Source organism: Paroedura picta, chromosome 15, assembly GCF_049243985.1.
Source record: "Paroedura picta isolate Pp20150507F chromosome 15, Ppicta_v3.0, whole genome shotgun sequence".
NCBI lineage: Eukaryota > Metazoa > Chordata > Lepidosauria > Squamata > Gekkonidae > Paroedura > Paroedura picta.
Genome location: NC_135383.1, coordinates 17,243,390 through 17,261,493, shown reverse-complemented (window position 1 = coordinate 17,261,493; position 18,104 = coordinate 17,243,390). Strand labels below are relative to the sequence as shown.

The window sequence follows — 18,104 nt, the reverse complement described above, 5'->3', positions numbered from 1 at the left end:
TGGCAGGGGTGGCCAAACCGTGGCTCTCCGGATGTCCTTGGACTACAATTCCCATGAGCCTCTTTCTTTCTTTCTTTCTTTCTTTCTTTCTTTCTTTCTTTCTTTCTTTCTTTCTTTCTTTCTTTCTTTCTTTCTTTCTTTCTTTCTTTCTTTCTTTCTTTCTTTCTTTCTTTCTTTCTTTCTTTCTTTCTTTCTTTCTTTCTTTCTTTCTTTCTTTCTTTCTTTCTTCCTTCCTTCCTTCCTTCCTTCCTTCCTTCCTTCCTTCCTTCCTTCCTTCCTTCCTTCCTTCCTTCCCTCCCTCCCTCCCTCCCTCCCTCCCTCCCTCCCTCCCTCCCTCCATCCATCTGTCTATCTACCACCCTCCCCTAAGGCTCAGGGCAGTTCACATGTAACGTAAGCTAAGAACAATACATTGAACTCTGCGACTGTATCGAATAAAGGTAACAGTAGCAGCAATAAACAGAGAAATAACGTTCTAACAGTAAGCAATCTAACAGACCAATGGTTGACCAGCGTGTGGGTTCAAGAGAAGGAAGTTTGGAGCCCAGTCAATGTTGTTCAACTTTGGTCCACCTCAATCAAATGCCTGGTGAAGGAGCTTTGTGCTTGGATTAGGGAGAAGGCTACCTGCAAGCAGTAAAAATGGAAAGGAAGATGACAGGTTGAGAGAACAAGTGGACTGTGTGCATGCACATGCACACTGTGCCCACAGGTTTTCCCAGCTGCCCCGCTGAGCCCTGGTGAATTGCAGCAGCAGAAGTGGAAAAATCTCCCCTTGTGAGGCCACAAAGCCTAAAAAAGCAAGTTGTGCTTTGGCTGCTGCTTTTTTGAGCAGCCAGGAAGGTTCATGAGAACATCAGAAGCCACGCTAGGTCAGGCCAGTGGGTGGCCTCAGGCGCCATCAAGAGGTCCACCCGTCCTTGTGCCAGGATGCTGTGTTCCCCACCCACCCTTTCCCCACTCTTCCCATCCAGATCCAAGACCTGGCAATCCGCTGCGTGCAGAAGAATATCAAGAAGAACAAAGGGGTGAAAGATTGGCCTTGGTGGAAGCTCTTCACCACCGTCCGGCCCCTCATTGAAGTGCAGCTCACGGAAGACCAGATCCGGGGCAAAGATGTGAGTAGGGGACCCTGTGCGGAAGGGGACGGGGAGCTGCTGCTTCTGAGTATTGCGGGGTGGGGAACTGAAGCTGCCTGCCCAGATCTTTGGCCCAGGTCTCTTATCCTTGTCTGCCTGCCTCAGTTAGGGCTTGCCATGTTCGTATGCAGCTTGATGAGTCAGGCCTGCTTGGCTTCAGCAGCGGAATGGCACTCGTAGCACCTGCAAAAGCGTCCTCGTAATCAACACAGGGACCCCTGCTGGGTGGTTGCAGCCTACTGTGCTGTCTCTAGAGGCACTTCGGCTGGGCCCCCTGGCCTGCCACGATCTTATTTGAGAATGAGCTGCATAGCGGGTGCCGTTATTGGAAAACACGCAGTTAGAAAGACAGCAGGTTTTCTGGGGAGACTGAATCCCAATTTTATATAACTGTTATCTGTCGCTGTTTCTTCTGTGCAGATAGATTCAAGGGGGTAGCCAGTTGGTCTGAAGCAACAGAAAAGTTCAGGGGCACCTTTAAAACCAACTTTCATTCATTCCTTGTCTCTGAGGAAGCGGGCGTGCCCGTGAAAGTTCCCACCTTGAATAAAACTTGGTTGGTCTTAAAAGTGCCCCTGGACTCTAAACTGGTTCTTTTTCTGTGCAGGCACACATGAGAACTGCGCATGCGCAGGCCAGCCTGCGCATGCACAGTTCCCATGTGTGCCTGCACAGAAGAGCACAACAGGTACAGGTCCGTGCGATTGTATTTTCCAAGTCCATCTTAGGCAAGAGCCCCAGTTTGTTTCACAGAGGACTATAGAGCTTTTCCCCTAAAGCCCAGGCTTATCCGAGAAGGGCATGACATAGCTTTCGTTCCAGTCCCCAGTCCCGAGGCATAGCAGTGTGAAGCCCCTCTTCTCTTCTCGGCCGCTTGACCCCTTGTCCTTCGTCCTCAACAGGAAGAGATTCAGCAGCTGAAGAGCCGCCTGGAGAAGGCGGAGAAGGAGCGCAACGAACTGCGGCTGACCAGCGACCGCCTGGAGAGCAAGGTGTGGTCCTGGAATCCCCCAAGGCTCTCGTGGGAGCAGTCATTGCTTTCAGAAGTGTTCTGGGAGCTGTGCAAAGCTTCCTTGCGGTACAACAACTCCTGGCTTCTAGAGAGCTTAGACCAGCCTTTTTCAGCTTTTTTACCCTTGAGAAACCCCTGAAACCTTCTTCAGGCTCTGAGAAACCCCAGAAGTGGTGCAATCACGCAGATTATGGTTGGGAAGCAGAGCTGTGCACGTGCCCAACAGTCGAAACCTTGGGGCCACAGCCTCTGCCTCTTTATGGGTCCCACCATCCTGCAGAACGGAGACCCTGTCCCTTTCCTGCTTCACCCTGCTACTTGCTGTCTCCCAGATCACAGAGCTGACCTCGGAGCTGACCGACGAGAGGAACACGGGAGAATCCGCCTCCCAGCTCCTGGACGCTGAGACCGCCGAGCGGCTGCGAGCTGAAAAAGATATGAAGGAGCTCCAGGTGAGCTGGATGGGAGGATTCAGGAGAGCCTTGAGCAAATGCCCTCGGTGCCAGCCTATCCCCACTATCCCTATGGCGCTCGTTTAGTCCCTGTGTTGTAGCCCTGGGCTTCCCCGCGTATTGATGACTGAGCCCCAAACAGTTGAGGTTACAAAGAGGTACATCTGGCCTCAACCAGGGCCAGGGCCTTTTCGGCTCTGGCCCCGACCTGCTGGAATGAGCTCCCGGATGAGCTAAGGGCCCTCACGGAACTGACTCAGTTCCACAGGGCCTGCAAGACGGAGTTCTTCCGCCAGGCATTTGGTTGGGGCCAATAAACATCAGGACAGCTTTGGTTTACACCAGCTGCGCCCCTTCCACACAGATACCCCCTCTAGAAACCGAGATGCTCTCAGGTTTGCTTACACAGTTGGCATGATTGTTTTTATGGCGGTATTTTAAATTGCATATGTTTTTACGCAACAATGTTAGAAGCCACCCCAAGACAGCATGCCGGGAGGGGCAGGATATAAATCAAAAGCTAAACAAATAAACGAAAGAGAACAATAGTGGCAGTTGACCCCAAACATTCCTTGCCAATGTTCGGCAACTGTTTAGGTCAGGGGTAGTCAAACTGCAGCCCTCCAGATGTCCATGGACTACAATTCACAGGAACCCCTGCCAGCATTCGCTGGCAGGGGCTCCTGGGAATTGTAGTCCATGGACATCTGGAGGGCCGCAGCTTGACTACCCCTGGTTTAGGTAGCAGAAGCCAGTTGGCATTCGCTTTTAAAAACTCAGGTTGCTGGCTGCCAGTAGGCTTCTCATGGCACAAAGAACTGGAAGCCTCTTTTTATCACAGCTCTCCTGCCATGGAAAACACGCGGGAAGTTTCTAAGGAGCCAAGAATGCTGCCATTTGCCGCTCTTTGTGGCTCTGCCCGTGTCCTTGTGCCAAGCAGAAATTCAGCCAGGGCCGCCCTCTTGGGTTGTGGGGGGCAGAGAACTGTCAGGCCTCCTCCTGTATGCTGAAGTAGGGCCTGTCTCCCTTCAGGCCAAGTATGACGCCCTCAAGAAGCAGATGGACTCCATGGAGATGGAAGTGATGGAGGCCCGCCTCATCCGTGCAGCGGAGCTCAACGGGGAGATGGACGACGATGACTCCAGTGAGTCCCCTTTCTTCAGTCCTCCAGGCCTGGGGAGACCGACTTGTGACTCTTAAGAGGGTTGCTGCATCACCCAGAAATCTGTCCCCCTGGAGGAGGTCGGGACACCACTTCCCCCCTGAGAGAACAGTGGGTGGGTGTGGTCTTCTTAGGCCTTCCAGAGCAGGAGAAGAAAAGGGTTTGGATGGGAGGACACAGGGGAGGGAGCAGCATTTTATCCTCCACCCACCCCTGGAAAGTGTCACCATTGCAAACGCAAAACCCCTGGGGGGCAGCAGAGGAAATTTCCTGTGTGAACAATGTCAGGACATCTCCACTGTGTGGGAAACGGCTGGTGGGCACATTCCCATTTCCTCCAAAAGAGTTACGTGGGTATGAAGGGAGCCAGGTGGCGTTCCAGTTAAGGTTCACCATAGCTCACCTGGAGGTTTACATTGTGCTACGACATTCTCCTTTCCCCAGCCTGGCTGCCTCCATCAGATGCCCTTTCCTTAGCCTTGTTCTCCCTGCCTTTCGTTGCTTTGAGAGCTAGCATGGTGTAGTGTTTAAGAGTGGCAGCCTCTAATCTGGAGAACTGGGTTTGATTCCCCACTCCACATGCAGCCAAGTAGATGACCTTGGGCCAGTCCCAGTTCTCTCACAACTCTCTCAGCCTTACCTACCTCACAGGGTGTCCGTTGTGGGGAGAAGAAGGAAAGGTGATTGTAATCAGCTTTGAGGCACATGAGGCCTGCTGGGTGACCTTGGGCCAGTCACAGTTCTCTCAGAGCTCTCTCTGAGACCCCTTCAGGTAGAGAAAAGTGTGGTACAAAAAAGAGCAACACCTCTTCTTCTTTATTTTTTTTAAATCCCAAACCCATCAATCCTGGATTTGGGAAGCAAAATGAATTGTGTGGATATCGGAGCTAATTTATATCTTAATATCTGACTGCAGGTTTTGGGTTTCCATGGCATGAAATTGGCATATATTTTAACCAAGAGGGACCACTGCTCAGTGGCTGGGCCACACACTCCTTGGGGGCGGAAAGGCTCATGAGGTCTCCGTCAACACAGGGTGACCCCGTAGTATTTTCAAGGCAAGAGGCAGACAGAGGTGGCTTGTCTGTTGCCTGTCTTTGCGTAGCGAGCCTGGTCTTCCTTCGTGGTCTCCCATCCAAGTGCCAGGCAGAGCCAACCTTAGCTTAGCTACTCAGATCTGACCGGATCAGGCTAGACTGGGCCGGCCAGGTCGGGGGTCCAAGGAACCCACGCTTCTTCGGCAGCCGAAATCCTCGTGCTCTGTGTTCCCAAGCCCAGATTGTCAAAGGTCTGTGAATTGTCCTTTGGTGTGAAGCTGAGCATTACTGGGATGTTTCACCGCACACGTTAGATCCGAGGAAGTGTGCGTGCGCATGAAAACTTCCACCCAGAATCAAACTTTGTTGGTCTTAAAGGTGCCGCTGGATTCCAAAACTTTGCTCTACATTCGATTCCAGTTAACCTGCTTAGCTGCTGCTTCCACGTGAGAATTTTTCTTCACACGGAAGGCAGGAAAGCGCTGGACTTAATGAGGTCTTCCGACCAACCTCATTCTCATCATGGTTCTCCAGGGCTTTCCCCTCCTGAGCGGGATCACAGGAAACATTCCTTTGATCTGGTTCAAAGGGAGTCACTGTGGGGGGGCTTTGAATGAGGCATCCTCATGGACAGTTCAGGGAGAGGGGTGGGGCTAAGCGAAGTGGTGCCTTCAAAATGGTAAAGAGCAGCTCCACATTCAGCCCTTTAAAGGTCTGTCGAAGAAGAAGAGCTGTTATTTTAAAAACCCACTTTTCTCTCCCAGAAGGAGTCTCAAAGTGGCTTCCAATCGCCTTCTCTTCCTCTCCCCCCAACAAGACACCCTGTGAGGGAGGTTAGGCTGAGAGAGCCCTGATATTACTAAAGAAGTTGGTTCTTATATGCTGGTTTTGAGGTAGTTGGGGATGAGAGAACTCTTAAGAGAACTGCTCTGTGAGAACAGATCTAAAAGAACTTTCCAGCCCAAGGTCACCCAGGCGGCTGCCTGTGGAGGAGTGGGGAATTTCCATATTAGGGGCTACTGGTCTTTAACCATGACACCGTGCTGGCTCAGGTGGACTGCGCACCCCAGCTGGCTCTATCACACATGTGCCTTATGTGCAGATGCCATGGAGGGACCGGAGCAGGGAGTGGCGTGCATATGCCGTTCCCACCTGCTCTCACATAGTTTGCAGCTGCTGCCACCGCCATAGCTGGGTGCACTTGAACACCCTCATGTGGAGCAGCCCTGGAGCAATTTTGCAGAGAAAGAAGAGGCAGAGGGCCAAACTGGCCGTGGGAAAAGTTGGGGGGCAGGTGGGAGCCCATTGTTCGACAGGAACGAGCCGCAGGGGACATTCCCTTTTCATTTCGATGATCTGTGTTGCCTGTTTTTTGGTCTGCCTTCTTTTCATTGCTGCCGGTTGTACTTTTCTGGAGTTCCTGTTGCACCGTCTTTAACGCAATTAGCGCAGAAAGACAGTTGAAATGAAGTGGGGAAATGGAGCATGAGGAAAGAGGACGCGGTGCCAAAAGAGAGGTGGGGGCTCTTGGCATCAGAACTAGCGGCTTTCCAAAATCTGTCACCTCCTTAGCCCCCCCCCCCCAAGTCACCTCCAGAAGCAGTGGGATTGGGAGAGGGCCTTCCCTGTCCTGTGGTCTTGGAGAGTCGCTGCTACGTGAAGCAGCACCTTCTGGGCTTGACAGTCCACCTGGTCAGGAGAGGTGCTCAACAAGATCTGTAGGTAGAGGAGCCCCCTGGCTTTTGGGGCCGCTAGCCTAGAACATATGGGACCCAGGAATGCTGCTGGTTGCAGCCCTTTCACTGCCCAGATTCCTGGTGCCAAGTAGAAGTTCAGCCAGGGCCACCCTCTAGGTCCATGTCGGGCAGAGCTGTAGCTGCTCTTGGGATTATCTAAGCTCCCTTTTCCTCCAAGGCAGCTGAGTTCCTAGGCCCCATGCCTCCCAGAGCCAAGCTTGGTGTTTTGCGTCTCGATGAAGCCGCTGCCCCAGTTGCGCGGCCTTCGCCTCCGGCTCAGAGCAAGGGTTGGCTCTCCCTGGGATTGCACCCAGCGGCACAGCCTCTCCGCTGCCACCACCACCACCACGTCGATCTCCTCCCCCCAGGTGGCGAGTGGCGCCTGAAGTACGAACGCGCCATCCGGGAGATCGATTTCACCAAGAAGCGCCTGCAGCAGGAGCTGGAGGACAAGCTGGAGGTGGAGCAGCAGAGCAAGAGGCAGCTGGAGAGACGGGTGAGTGTCTTCTCCTCTCTTGTGCCAGCCCACGTGGGCATTCCCCGGCGGGAGCCTGGAGCAGACGGCGGCCAGTCACTGCTTGCTGGGCAGTGTGCGGCCAGTCCAGTGTTCTGTTGCCAAAGCACATCCTGCCGGGCCTCTCTGCATCCCAGCATGGCCTTCATCTCAGCAGTGGCCTGCCCGCCTGCCCCAGACCAGCGCCTGTTCCTTGAAGCAGAACATCTGTGTTATTGTCTGGAATTGCAGGCCCTTGTCTCCTCCCGGCCAAACATAGATAGGAGTTTTTCGTTTGGTTGCTTTTAAAGCTCCTGATTGTGTCTCACACACACTCTCTCATGCCTACAAAACCTGTTTCTTTTTTTTCTTTTACTCTTTTATCTGCCTCTTGGCTTCACTTGCCCTCATTTTGAGTGGGTTTCTGGCACAGGGTAGCCATCCCGCCACTTCTGCAAACCCCTGAGCCTCCTTGCAGCCCTGCCTGAAGGATTGATCGATTTGTTTAGAACATCTCTATGCCGCCTCTTCGGAGTTCTGCTCAAGGCAGCTCCCGGCTACAAACCACCATGTTAAAACACCAGCCGTTAAAACACACTACAAGCCCAGCACTTTGGGGCTGGCTAGGAGAACAGGACATAGCTTGTGGAGGGGGCAGGAGAGCAGGCTGATAGTCAAGGGCCTGGCCTTGCTGTTCCAGTCATCTGTGGCATACAAGAGGGCCTTTTCTGTAGTGGCCCCCAGATTTTGGAACAGTCCCCTCTGGCGATTCACCAGGCACCTGCATTATATGGTTTTCAGCACCTGGTGAAACAAAGTTAGAATCATAGACCTGGAAGGCACTTCCAGGGTCATCTCGTCCAACCCTGTGCACAATGCAGGTACTCACAACTACCTGCCCTCCCACAGTGACCCCAATTTCATGCCCAAGTGATCCCCCCACCAAAAATCTGCAGAATTTAGCCTGGCCTGGAGGGAATTCACCTACCATCCCACAGTGGTGATCAGCAATTCCCTGGGTATGCAAGTAAGGGCCACAAGAGACAAACATTGGCACATCCCTTCCTGCCCGCCCACTCACAATCTTCCTAAGTTCATCAAATCAGCATTTCTGTCAGATGGCTATCTAGCCTCTGCTTAAAAACATCCCAGGCCTTAGATACCTCATTTCCTTTATGTGCTGTCCTGCCAGGGTGGGAGGCAGGTAGGCAGGTTGAGTTTTAAATGCTTTTCATGTATTTTAGAGCCTTTTATTCTGCTGTGATTCACCCTAGGACCTCCAGGAGAAGGTGTGGGAATATGAATCCCCATATAAAAATAAATAAAATTAACCAATTCATCTCCATAGAGGAAGAGAAGGCAGATTGTAGAGCCCAGGGTGGAGGGCAGGGGAGGGGGGTGAGCTGTGCCTTGTGCTCCTTTTGGTCTGGTCCCCCAATCCCCTCCCTCCCTCCCTCCCTCTGCAGCTGGCTGACCTGCAGGCCGACAGTGAGGAGAGCCAGCGCGCCCTGCAGACCCTGAAGAAGAAGTGCCAGCGTCTGACGGCTGAGCTGCAGGACACCAAGCTGCATCTGGAAGGCCAGCAGGGCCGGAATCACGAGCTGGAGAAGAAGCAGCGCAGGTGCCAGGGGAGGGGCAGGGTTCCCCCGGGGCCAGCTACCTCCGTAGTCCCTGAACCCCCGGAAATCCGGCTTCAGTCATCGGTTGCTAAAACCAGGGCTGCAGCCGGATTGAGATGCTACCAAGCTTGTTGTTATTTTGTTAGGTGCGAAGTCGTGTCTGACCCATTGCGACCCCATGGACCATGATCCTCCAGGCCTTCCTGTCCTCTACCATTCCCTGGAGTCTATTTAAGTTTGCACCGACCGCTTCAGTGACTCCATCCAGCCACCTCATTCTCTGTCGTCCCCTTCTTCTTTTGCCCTCAATCGCTCCCAGCATTAGGCTCATCTCCAGGGAGACCTTCCTTCTCATGAGGTGGCCAAAGTATTTGAGTTTCATCTTCAGGATCTGGCCTTCTAAGCTTATCGCCAGTCAAAGTTAGCAGTGCTGGACCAGCAGTCCTGTTTCCAGCACATTTAAGAAAAGAACACCATGGGAGTCATAGCGGGCCAGTTCCCCACCAGTGTGGTATAGTGATGAACGCTGGCAAGCTCTAATCTGGAGAACTGGGATTGATTCCCCACTCCTCCCTGTCCAACCGGGTGACAACAGTTCTCTGAGAGCTGATCTCTTTGAGCAGTTCTCTCAGAGCTTTCCCAGCCCCACCTACCTCCACAGGATGTCTGTTGTGGGAAGAGGAAGGGAAGGGGGTTTGTAAGCTGCAGAGAGGTTTTGCCATTGCCTGCCTCTGCATAGGAACCCTGGATTTTCCTGGTGGTTCCCCATCCAAGTACTATCCTGGGCTGACCCCGCTTAGCAAGCCACACCTGACAAAAGTGGACTAGCCATGTAGCTCAGGCCGTGGCCCCTATTGAGGGTGGGAAGTGCTGTCAAGTCACAGCTGACTTGTAGCACCCCTGCAGGGGTTTTCTGCTTAGACCCTCTAAACTTCCTTGGGGTTCTCCCATCCAAGTACTCAAGAGATTGGGCTAGTCTCTGACATCCCAGTCTGGGCCTTTGTCTCATAACATTTTATTTTATTAGGAGAATTTTTAATTTCCTTCCCTCCCCCCATCCCATAGAACCTCAAAGAAGCTTACAGACATAGGTGTGAATTGCACAACACAGAACAGATCAAAATACTGAGAGACAAATGGCCCTGTAACAACACGGCATCACATACTGAACTGCCCTGACTTTGTTAGCTGTTTGGCTCCAGCAGGCTACACCTCTGGTTCTAGTCTGGAGACTTTCCAGATTAGAGTCATCTTGGGGTAGTTATTAAGAGTGGCCGCTTCTAATCTGGAGACCTGAGTTTGATTCGTCACTCCTCCACACGCAGCAAGCCACTTTGAGACGCTTTCTGGTAGAGAAAAGTGGGCTGTAAAAACCAGCTCTTCTTTTATCTTTTGGCTTTTACCTAAGACCTGCCAGTTGGCGAGCGTCACTTTTGTCTAATCCTTTCCTCCCCAGTCTCCTAGAGCCAACACTGTGAAGCAGGCAAGCGGCTGTGATGCAGGAATGCGCTGTGCTCCAGCCCGCCTCTTGGCAGCAGAGGTGCATGCAAACTCCCTCCAACCCTAGCACTCGTCCCTGAGCCAGGGCGCTGCCTTCTGCCACCCACAAAAATACCCTCATTCCATTCTCTACTGAGGTGCTGTCTGAGCGCCTCTTCCAGGGTTCTGCAGCAGCCAACATTGTAGGAGAATTCCTTTCCATGGCACCAAGACTGCCCAGCCCGTGCCAGAAAGGGGCACATGCTCAGCCTCGGTTGCCTGCTTCCCATCTCCCTTCACCCTCCTGCGTCTCCTTCGCTTGCTCAGCCTGGGGGCAGGAGGGAAGGGCTTGGCACCAGAAGCTGAGCTGCAGACCAAACCCAGGTAATGCCATCATAATGATGAGCAATTAAGGGACTGGGAAATTGTCCGGAGGGCCGTTAGCATGGAATCTGGCCCCAGGCTGTGCCCGCTGCCTCCCCCAGCCTTTGCTCGGCTCGCCGTCTCCTCCTCCATTACGAGCCTCTCCTCGCTTTTTAAAAAACGTTATTAAGCAGCAGAGAGGACGCTTTCATCTCATTATGGTAATGATCACACGAGCAGGGAAAGAAGGGAGGGGAGCCGAACGACCCAGCGAGGGAGAGAATCAACCTAATTAATTTCAATTTCCGGAGAGCAGAGCCCGCGTTAATGCCGCTATTTATTACTCCATGCCAAGAAGAACGGGGATTAGTTGACTGGATGTTTAACACGGGTCACTGAATAAAGTGGCGGAGGGGACGCCAAGCCGAGGTGGAGACGGTAGCACGGATAAAGGCAGGGGCGTGGTTCAGGGGCGTGTCTGTGCACCCGTGGGCGTGGCCCCTGCCCAGCATAGAGTCTCCAGCCAAGCCCACCTTTCGGAACCCTGGCTTATCTGGACACCAAGCAACAGCCCCTCCTGTCTGGTCTGGCTTAGCGTCCATTGGTAGAATTTAATTTTTAAAATCAATTTGCTAAAGTGTTTATTACCTTGCCTGTCTGCAGGGTTCAAGGCAGCCTAGGATAACAGTTAAATAAAAAGTCCCTGCCTCCCTCTCCCTCTTAAAAGGTGCCTGCCATTCCACACACACCCCTTGCAAGCAAGCAAGACTGCTAAAGATCAACAAGAAGGGCTACCCCCCACCTCTTCAGGGAGCCCCTCCCACACAATTGAGATCCCAGTGGGAAGGGGCTGGATTCTGGTCGATTCCAGAGCATTCATGGCCTGTCTGTCCACAAGAAGGCCCAAGCCTCTGGGTCAACTGTCCCCAGCCCCCGGTTCAGAGACCGGTACCGGTCCGTGGATGAGTTGGTACCGGGCCGCGGCTCCTACTTGCCCTCCTCCCCGGCTGCTGCCTTGGGGGCTGCCCTGCCACTCTGTCGCCGGCTCACCTGTGGTGCTTACCGGCGGCCGCCATGGCTGGGGATCTCCCTCGACGTCACACTGCGCAGCTGATGCTGGCAGCGCCCTGCAGTGGGCAGAGGGAAGTCAGGGGTGCCGGCGGGAAAGCAAGTGGAGCAGGGGCTCAGGCGGCTACATCCCTCGACAAAAGGCTATCCTTCCCCCCCCCGGGCCTCAGTAAAATTGTCAAGTGTTGACTGGTCCCCGGTGATAAAAAGGTTGGGGATCACTGCTCTAGGTGCTTATCCCGTTTCACCTGCACCAGCCCTGCAAGGTAGGCTAGAGAGTGACTGCAGTGGACACGCCTGGTGAATTTCCCAGCTGACCGGTAACTCAAACCCGGGCCTCCCCGTGCCAAACTCGGCCTCCTTCCAGTATCCACCTTAGAAGAGCTCTCCTCTGCTCAGTGCAAGCACCAGCATGGATGTATGTGAACCCTGATAGGCAGGGGGTGGGGGGAGTCTAGAAATACTGGCACGAACCCTGCCATGGCATCCTCTGGCCTCAGCTGAGGGTTCCCGATTGGCAGCCCCAAGAGCCTCGGTGGGAGGGCAGGGACCACACCCGCGTGTGTACAAACACACATCGAGCCTTTACGTGCACTACGGTCTCTGAAGTCCGAGGCTGAATTTGACAGCTGTCGACGGACTCCGCGAAGCTACGTAATCCTTTAAAAATAGAGGCCAGTTTTGTCACTGTGTGGGAGCCAGGCAGGGACGGCCACTTTTCATACTCAGATGGGAGACTGCCAGGGAAGACCGGGGCTGCCACGCAGGGGACGGCAAGGGCAAACCACTACTCAGCTCCCATCTGGAATGAAGAAGAGTTGGTTCTTAGATGCCGCTTTTCTCTCCCCGAAGGAGTCTCAAAGCGGCTTACAAATACCCTCCCTTTCTCTTCCCACAACAGATGCCCTGAGAGGTAGGCAAGGCTGAGAGAGCCCTGATATTATGGAAGAAGAGTTGGTTCTTGTATGCCGCTTTTCTCTACCTGAAGGCATCTCAAAGTGAAGGCAAAGGGGTGGCAGGTTACAGTAGATGGGATGTGAGTGTCCTGCATAGTGCCGGGGGTTGGACTAGATGACCCGTGAGGTCCCTTCCAACTCTATTATTCTATGATTGTATGATTCTTCCCCCTGTGGTCAGATGCAGGCCAAGAGGTCAGGTGGAATGGGGCTGGCCTCTTGCTGCCCCTCTGCCTGAGTGCTTCCCCTCCTCTGGCTGTGGGGCTCATAGGCCTGCCCCCCACCCCACCCCTCCCCACCCCTCCCCACCCCACCCCTTGCATCCTTTGGACCTCTCTCTTAACCTGCCCCCTTCCCTGTGGCTCTGACAGGCAGACTCTCTCCATTAGCCATTCAGGGAAAGCACCGGGAGGATTCTGTGCAATTTGCTCCCTGCTTGGTGCTTTTCTGCTGGAAATTAAAGGCTTGTAAACAGTGAAGTTAAGAGAGGCCCCCAGCTGAGAACGGGTTTAAGGCGGGGGGGGGGGGGGGAGGACAGCTCTTGGCAGGGGGCCAAGCGAGTGGGTGGCGTTGTGGAAATTCACGGAGCAAACTGAGGGAGAGGAGCTCCGTCTGGTTCATCCAGCTCCCTCGTTTGCCTTTCAAGCCGGTGGAGGTTTGACTTTTCATTCCTTTGCACGTGTAGCTTGATCAAAATGCGGGCAGAGCAGCCTTGCTTGCAGAGTGGCCATAAGTGCAAATGCAACATCCCCAGGAAGGCCTCTGGCCCTCCTGGCTGCTGGGAAGGATGCAAGAGGCATTTGTGCTCAGGGGAAGGCACGGCAGCAGGGAAGAGACGAAAGACCAGATAAGCCACTGTTATTCTCCACGGATGTAGCTTGGAGTAACATTGGAGATGGGGCCAGATGGCCTGACTTTGAATTGGCCCCTTTCTGAGCAAAAGACTTCGGCTGACATGCAGGGACATGAGAACCAGAGAAGGACCCTGGTGGATCCGACCAGCATCTTAAGAATGTCAGAAGAGCCCTGATGGATCCGACCAGGGGTTCATCCAGTCCAGCATCCCTCCTCACCCAGTGGCCAGTCAGCTTGGTGTCTTGGTTGAGAGCCAGTTTGATGTCGTGGTTAAGAGCAGCAGCCTCTAATCTGGAGAACCGGGTTTGATTCCCCACTCCTCCAAGTGCAGCCAGCTGGGTGCCCTTGAGCCTGTCTCCGTTCTGTTAGAGCTGTTCTGGCAGAGAAGTTCTCTCAGAGCTCTCTCAGCCCCACCTACCTCACAGAGCGTCTGTTGTGGGGAGAGGAAGGGTAGGCGATCGTAAGCCCATTAAGACTCCTTGGGAAGTGCTAAGTGGGGTACAAAAAGACAGCTGTTGTTCTTCCTCCGGAGGGCCACAGCAGGGCCGGGGCCCCCCACTGCCACCCCCAGGTGAGATGTCTGAGGTGACATGTTACAGGCAGCACCTGGAGCGTCAGCCTCATGGGCTGGGGTGAGGCCACTTGGGATCCGCCCCCTACTTTCCAAGCTCTGATGAACAATGGTGTCCTGCCATTTGGTGTGAGAGCCAGTTTGGTGCAGTGGTTAGGAGTGTGGACTTCTAATCTGGCGTGCCGGGTTCGATTCTGCGCTCCCCCGCATGCAGCCAGCTGGGTGACCTTGAGCTTGCCACGGCACTGATAAAACTATTCTGACCGAGCAGTGATATCAGGGCTCTCTCAGCCTCACTCACCTTACAGGGTGTCTGTTGTGGGGAGAGGAAAGGGAAGGCGACTGTACGCTACTTTGAGACTCCTTCGGGTAGAGAAAAGCGGCATATAAAAACCAACTTTTCTTCTGCTGCTGCTGGTGAGATTCAGTGCTGTCGCAATCTCTTTCCACCCCGCTCAGGAACAGGAGCTGATGTCATCCTTGAGCCCCAGAAGGGGGGGGGGAGGGAGTAGAGCGCCTCCCTGTGTGGACTGACGCACGTGTCTCTCTGCCATGTGCAGGTTTGACAGCGAGCTCTCGCAAGCGCATGAAGAGGCCCAGCGGGAGAAGCTCCAGCGGGAGAAGCTGGCCCGAGAGAAGGACATGCTCATCGCCGAGGTCTTCAGCCTGAAGCAGCAGCTGGAGGTGGGTGGGCCTGGAGCCCTTCCTCATCGGGGTGGTTCACCTCTCCGTGGGTGTCGGTGTGGCCCGGACACCCTGCCCATAGGTCTCTCCGGTGATTTACGCTGGGCTGCCACCTACCTGGAGCAGCCACACGGCACAACTACTCTGACTACTCAGTTCAGTTGCACAGGAGATTCACCCTGCAGACTGTTGCTTATACTTTCATCACTCTTAAATACTGCTTGGGTTCCATGGCCTGCAAGGGAAAACTCTCCTCTCTGTACTTCTGTCTCGCCCCGCCCCAGTCAAAGGGCCGGCAGTGCATGTTTGTGACTTCTATGGAGGCGCTGTCACCCTCTCGTCCTTCCCAGCATGGTGGAGACAGTGTGGCATGGTGCCTAAAGAGTGGCAGACTTTAATCTGGAGGACAGGGTTTGATTCCCTACTCCTCTATGTCCAGCCAGTCACAGTTCTCTTAGAACTGTTCTCGCAGATGAGTTCTCTCAGAGCTCTCTCAGCCCCACCTCACTCCCAGGGCACCTTTTGTGGGGAGAGGAAGGGAAAGGTGTTGCTTGTAAGCCCCTCTGGGACTCCTTCGGGGAGTGAAAAGCGGGGTCTGAAATCCAGCTCTTCTTTGTGGTCTTCCCAGGAGAGGGACTCCAACATCACCCTCTACACGCAGAAGGTGGAGTCGCTGGAGGCCGAGCTGCAGGATCTCTCCTCGCAGGAGTCTAAAGATGAAGCCTCCTTGGCCAAAGTCCGGAAGCAGCTCCGGGATCTGGAGGCCAAGGCCAAAGACCAGGAGGAGGAGCTGGATGAGCAGGCGGGCACCATCCAGATGCTGGAGCAGGTAGGCTGGGGCGGGAACTCAGGCCCGGTCCTCACCTTCCCAAGCCCGGCCCTGGCTCTGCCGGTTTTCTGGGCGTGCCGGTTTCACGGGGGTGTGGGCCAGGCCTCCTCGGTACATCCGGGCGGTGGCGACTGCTCCTGCTGCTTCTGCCGCTCCGATTCCTCTCCGGAGGCTCAGGGAGAAGTGAGCTCTTGGGCATCGAGCTCAACCCCAAACAGGCAGTCCAGGGAAGGGGTGAGGCAGCTGCTGTGTCTCGGGGAGGGCAGGCCGACAGACCCAGCCATGCAGTCTGCTGAAGTGGTGGTGGCCAGGCAAGTAAGTAACTCCCTTTCAAAGCCCATCGAACCAGAGGGCACGTTCTTTGTGCCAGAGCCCTCTGATAGCCCCACGCTGGGCCTTTGCCGATGGCTGCACGGCCCTCGCGGCGGCTGGCTCTTCTGAATCCCACCCAGCCTGGCGTGAGCTGATGGGGTGGAAGTGGGAAGTGGCTGGTGGAAGGGGAACCCCTCAATACAAGGGCTGGGCATGCAGGGTCCTGGGAGGCTGGTTCTTCCTCCAGCGAGGAGGAGAGCATGTGCGTGTAGTTGTGCAGGTGGGGCGGCCGGCTGACAGGCCGGAACAGAAGCAGGATCGGAGGGGTGCGCTTCTGTCAGAGTGGCCCCGGCATCCTCTGAGGGGGTGGAGCCTGGTCACGGAGGCAAGCCCCGTCAGGCAAAAAATAGAAGCCTTCTTTATGAAGCCCACACAATCTGATTGACGGAGCTCCCTCCAGAAGCACAAAAGGCTGCATTTAGGGGCTTTTCAGCCTGGAGCAGCAGCTGGTTTTCCCGGATGGCAAGCTGAGAGCGGGAGCAAGAGGGAAGAGGACGGCCCCTCCTACCCCCACCCCCACTCCCACCCCCTTTAAGGGGGCTTCTCGGCATGGTAGGTTGCCCCCTTTCCCAGTCTTGCTTCAGTTCTGGGGTCACCACGGAGAGCTGGGCAGCACGTACTGCGGCATCAGGCTCAGGGCCCTCAGGCTTCGATGATCCGAAAGCCGAAAGCTGAGCGGCGGGAGAAAGGCAGTCCCCCTGAGTGAGTGAGTGAGTGAGTGAGTGAGTGAGCAAGAGAGTGAGTGAGTGAGCGAGCGAGCGAGAAGCTGGCCCAGCCAGCCAGGGCCCACTGCCTGGGTGGGTCAAGCCCTAGAAACAAGGGGACACCGAGCCCAGAAATCCAACTGGGAGAGGGGCAGGGTCAGGGGGTGCACGGATGGCTAGGCAGCTCAAAGGCCCTGCATGGCTATCTCCTTGGCAGGTGGCCAGTGGAGTGTTCGGGAGCACAGATGAAGCCCCAATCCATGGCAAGGCAGAGCTGCTCGTAGCTGTTGACACGCAGCCCAGAGCAACGCCTGCCTGTGGGGGCAGATTTTGCATTGCTCTACAGGCGCCGGTCGGCCTACAGCTTTGTCCCTTGCCAGTCCGCGGGGAGAGTGGGGAGGCCCATTCCCTGGGTTCTTAGACCTTCTTCTCAACAGGCCAAGCTCCGGCTGGAAATGGAGATGGAGCGGCTCCGGCAGACACACGCCAAGGAGGTGGAGAGCCGGGACGAGGAAGTGGAGGAGATCCGGCAGTCGTGCCAGAAGAAGGTGAGGAGGGCCCTGGGCTATGGGGTGGCTCCGGGGGGCCGGCCAGGTGTCTTTCCAAGAGCCGGAGAATTGAGAACGGTCCCCTCCAGTGTGCTGAGAGCATCACCCTCTCTTTGTAATCTGCAGGACGAACATGACCAGTAAGCCAGATGGTCACTGACCGGGAGAGTGGGTGGGTGGGATCCTGGCCTGTATTTCTGGGTCAGACTTTTCTGCCAAAGCAACCAATAGATAAGATTGCAGTATCTTCCAGGGGGGGCCCACAATCTTCGAAGCTCCAGCCTCAGCCATAGACCTGGCGGAAGAGCTCCATCTTACAGGCCCTGCGGAATGCTGGTAGTTCCTGCAGGGCCCACAGCTCTTCCAGGAGCTCATTCCACCAGGTAGGGGGCAGGATACCCAGGGTCCCCTCCAGTGTGGCCTGCTCAATTAACCAAAGAAGGGGAAGATGGATGGGGAATGAATAGGAATCTGGAGGCATGGAAGTCAGCAAACATCTGGGAGCCAGTTCAGTTAAATTTCCCTGTGAGGTAGGCCAGGCTGACAGCATGTGACCGGCTCAAGGTCAGCCAGCATGGTGCGATGGCACAGGTGGGGATTCGAACCTGCATCTCCCTGACACTGGTCCAGGACTCTCAATCAAGGGCAGGGAATTTGACAGGCAGGCGAACCAACTAAAACTTGGCCCAATCAGGAGCCCGTTTCGAAGGGCAGAACAGAAAGCAGAGCTCCCGCCCTTGTGTGGATCGTACCTGACTGGAAAAAGGGAAATCCCAGGGACATCCTTCTGTCAGCTGTTGTCCTAACTGTAAACCCCCCCCCTCCACTCTTTCTCCCTTTCCCTCCAGTCCTGCTGAAAATATTAATGGATGAATTCAGTTGGTGGGAAGACACATGATTGATTAGAGAAATGTTTTAATCAGTGGAAAACCCTAATATAATTTCCTTTTCTTAAAAAAAGAACCATCCATTAACTGTACTTTTTCGTTGAGCCCCCTTTGAGAAACATTCCTTCTGCTTCAGGG

The 18,104-nt window shown here is 54.7% G+C and overlaps 1 protein-coding gene across 13 annotated transcripts in view; it reads left to right on the top strand.

Annotated features, from left to right (window-relative positions):
- The window catches only part of MYO18A (myosin XVIIIA), a 144,978-nt gene that overhangs the window by 94,148 nt on the left and 32,726 nt on the right, over window positions 1-18,104 (top strand). For all 13 annotated transcript variants that reach the window (XM_077312283.1, XM_077312284.1, XM_077312274.1 and 10 more), the window contains 9 exons: window positions 975-1,118; window positions 2,042-2,131; window positions 2,484-2,603; window positions 3,636-3,747; window positions 6,907-7,034; window positions 8,498-8,652; window positions 14,503-14,626; window positions 15,255-15,455; window positions 16,969-17,079. In XM_077312283.1, coding sequence (XP_077168398.1) covers window positions 975-1,118; window positions 2,042-2,131; window positions 2,484-2,603; window positions 3,636-3,747; window positions 6,907-7,034; window positions 8,498-8,652; window positions 14,503-14,626; window positions 15,255-15,455; window positions 16,969-17,079 — 1,185 coding nt within the window. The remainder of the gene's footprint in view (window positions 1-974; window positions 1,119-2,041; window positions 2,132-2,483; window positions 2,604-3,635; window positions 3,748-6,906; window positions 7,035-8,497; window positions 8,653-14,502; window positions 14,627-15,254; window positions 15,456-16,968; window positions 17,080-18,104) is intronic.